Source organism: Staurois parvus, unplaced genomic scaffold (genome assembly GCF_062004578.1).
Source record: "Staurois parvus isolate SC_StPar_1 unplaced genomic scaffold, SC_StPar_1.0 ptg001090l, whole genome shotgun sequence".
NCBI classification, from domain to species: domain Eukaryota; kingdom Metazoa; phylum Chordata; class Amphibia; order Anura; family Ranidae; genus Staurois; species Staurois parvus.
Genome location: NW_028318886.1, coordinates 4,406,425 through 4,408,316, shown reverse-complemented (window position 1 = coordinate 4,408,316; position 1,892 = coordinate 4,406,425). Strand labels below are relative to the sequence as shown.

The 1,892-nt window shown below is 37.0% G+C and overlaps 1 protein-coding gene across 1 annotated transcript; it reads right to left on the bottom strand.

The window, feature by feature from the left end:
• Positions 1-240: 240 nt before the first annotated feature.
• Positions 241-1,179, bottom strand: LOC149440386 (olfactory receptor 1F1-like). Its single transcript, XM_089658759.1, has one exon. The coding sequence runs from the start codon at positions 1,177-1,179 to the stop codon at positions 241-243; it is 939 nt and encodes a 312-aa protein (XP_089514885.1).
• Between the last annotated feature and the right edge of the window lie 713 nt (positions 1,180-1,892).

The following is a 1,892-nucleotide window of genomic DNA, read 5'->3' as shown; positions in this document are numbered from 1 at the left end:
CATATAGAAATACATCATTCTGTAAAGTGAAAGTAGTGTGGCATTCAAAGGATTTGGCAAGAGCAAAACATCAGAATCTAGTAAGACAGCTAATTTAAATTTCCCTTTTTCTCTTTCCACGTCCTGTAAATGCCCCTCCATGATGCTTTTTTATAGTAAATTAGATAAAAATTTATACAATTAGAAAATAAATAGAATCAACTCAAAACCAATATATCTTGATTTGCATTTCAGGGCATCTTAAAAAAGAGGACTCCTGTAGGAGGTAAGTTTTCTAATGGCACCTAATACATCTTTGTTCCTCAGACTGTAAACAAATGGATTGAGCATTGGGACAACAGCCACATAAAGCATTGAGATTAAGTTGTCTTGTTCTTTAGAGTGATCAGACTCTGGTTTTATATAAACAAACAGGATTGGTCCATAAAATAATATAACAGTGGTGAGATGAGAAGTGCAACTAGAAAATGCTTTAAGACGTCCTTCAGAGGTACAAATCTTCAGTATAGTCCTGATGATTTTCACATAGGAGATTATAGTGAGGGAAAATGGAACACAGGCTATGAGAAAATCCTGGAATAACATAAACATTTCCCTGCTTTTTGTATCATCAGATGAGAGGGCAGTTATTGTCTTCAGATCACAGAAAAAATGGTTCATTTTGTGGGAATTGCAAAATGAAAGAACAGATGTCAGTAGAGTCAGCAACAAAGAGTTCAGAGCAGATACAAGCCAGCAGAAGAGTGCTATAGTGATACAAACATTCTTGTTCATCATCACAGTGTATTGCAAAGGCTTACAAACCGCTACATAGCGATCATAAGCCATAGAAGTTAGCACAAAAATATCACAGATGGCACAGAATGTAAAGAAATACAACTGAGTGATACAATCTTGAAAAAAGATTCGGTTGTCCTGGGTTATTGTAATGGACAAAAGTTTGGGGAGAGTGGTTGAGACATATGTAAGATCTACAACTGAAAGATTACAAAGGAAGAAATACATTGGGGTGTGAAGCATAGACATCAGAGAGATAAGTGTAATAATGATTAGGTTCCCAAAAATGGTCAGAAGGTACATAGTCAAAACTCCAACAAAAAGTGCAAGTTGTCCTGTTTTAGATGTAGTGAAACCCAAGATGTGGAATTCTTTTATTGTGTTGTTTGGACATTCATTCATTTTATCTGTTAGGAAAAACATATATAACATATGTTTGATTATTGTATAGGCTACTTTAAGTGTATTTTATCCTAATTATTTTTTCCTATGTGTGTGTCCATCTTGCCTTACTCTGAGCATAATTTATAATATAGGCACGCAAAGTATTCTGAACCCCGACCCCCACTATCAAGAAGAAGAGTTGCATGCTCACATAGCAGAACTTTTTAACCTTGTAAAAATGGTAAGAAAGGCCATTTCTGAAACTAAGCAAAAACAGTTATGGTACATGCATAGTTAGAACGTTTTGGGTGGGATACGTAGTCATGCACATTAGTTATGTGTAATTACTATATGTCTCCCCTTACCCGTAGGCTGCCACTTCTGTTTAAAGTCAGTCTCTTCTTTGCCTCTTCAGAACCAACAGTTGCTGTCTTGAGTGGCTGTCTTTCAGTGCTAACGGAGTCAACTGCAGCTGCTGCTACAAAGTAAAGGTTTGCCATACGTCCGCCCCTCTGCCTTCTTCACAATTCACAGATCTCATATTACTACAATTTTAGAATGCCTGAGGGTCTGTGAGTGGTCAGTGGAATGACATAAAGTAATTGATCCACCCATTCACAGATTATGAAGCATTGTGGGAATGTAGTAATACAGTATATGCTTCAGTGAAAACTCAATAAAACAGTGTCAGCCCTGCCTGCTGGACTACAGAATCGCACCTGTACTCCACC

Bases quoted from the DNA above. Each gene is read 5' to 3' on its own strand.
- LOC149440386 (XM_089658759.1), bottom strand. From the start codon at position 1,179: ATGAATGAATGTCCAAACAACACAATAAAAGAATTCCACATCTTGGGT.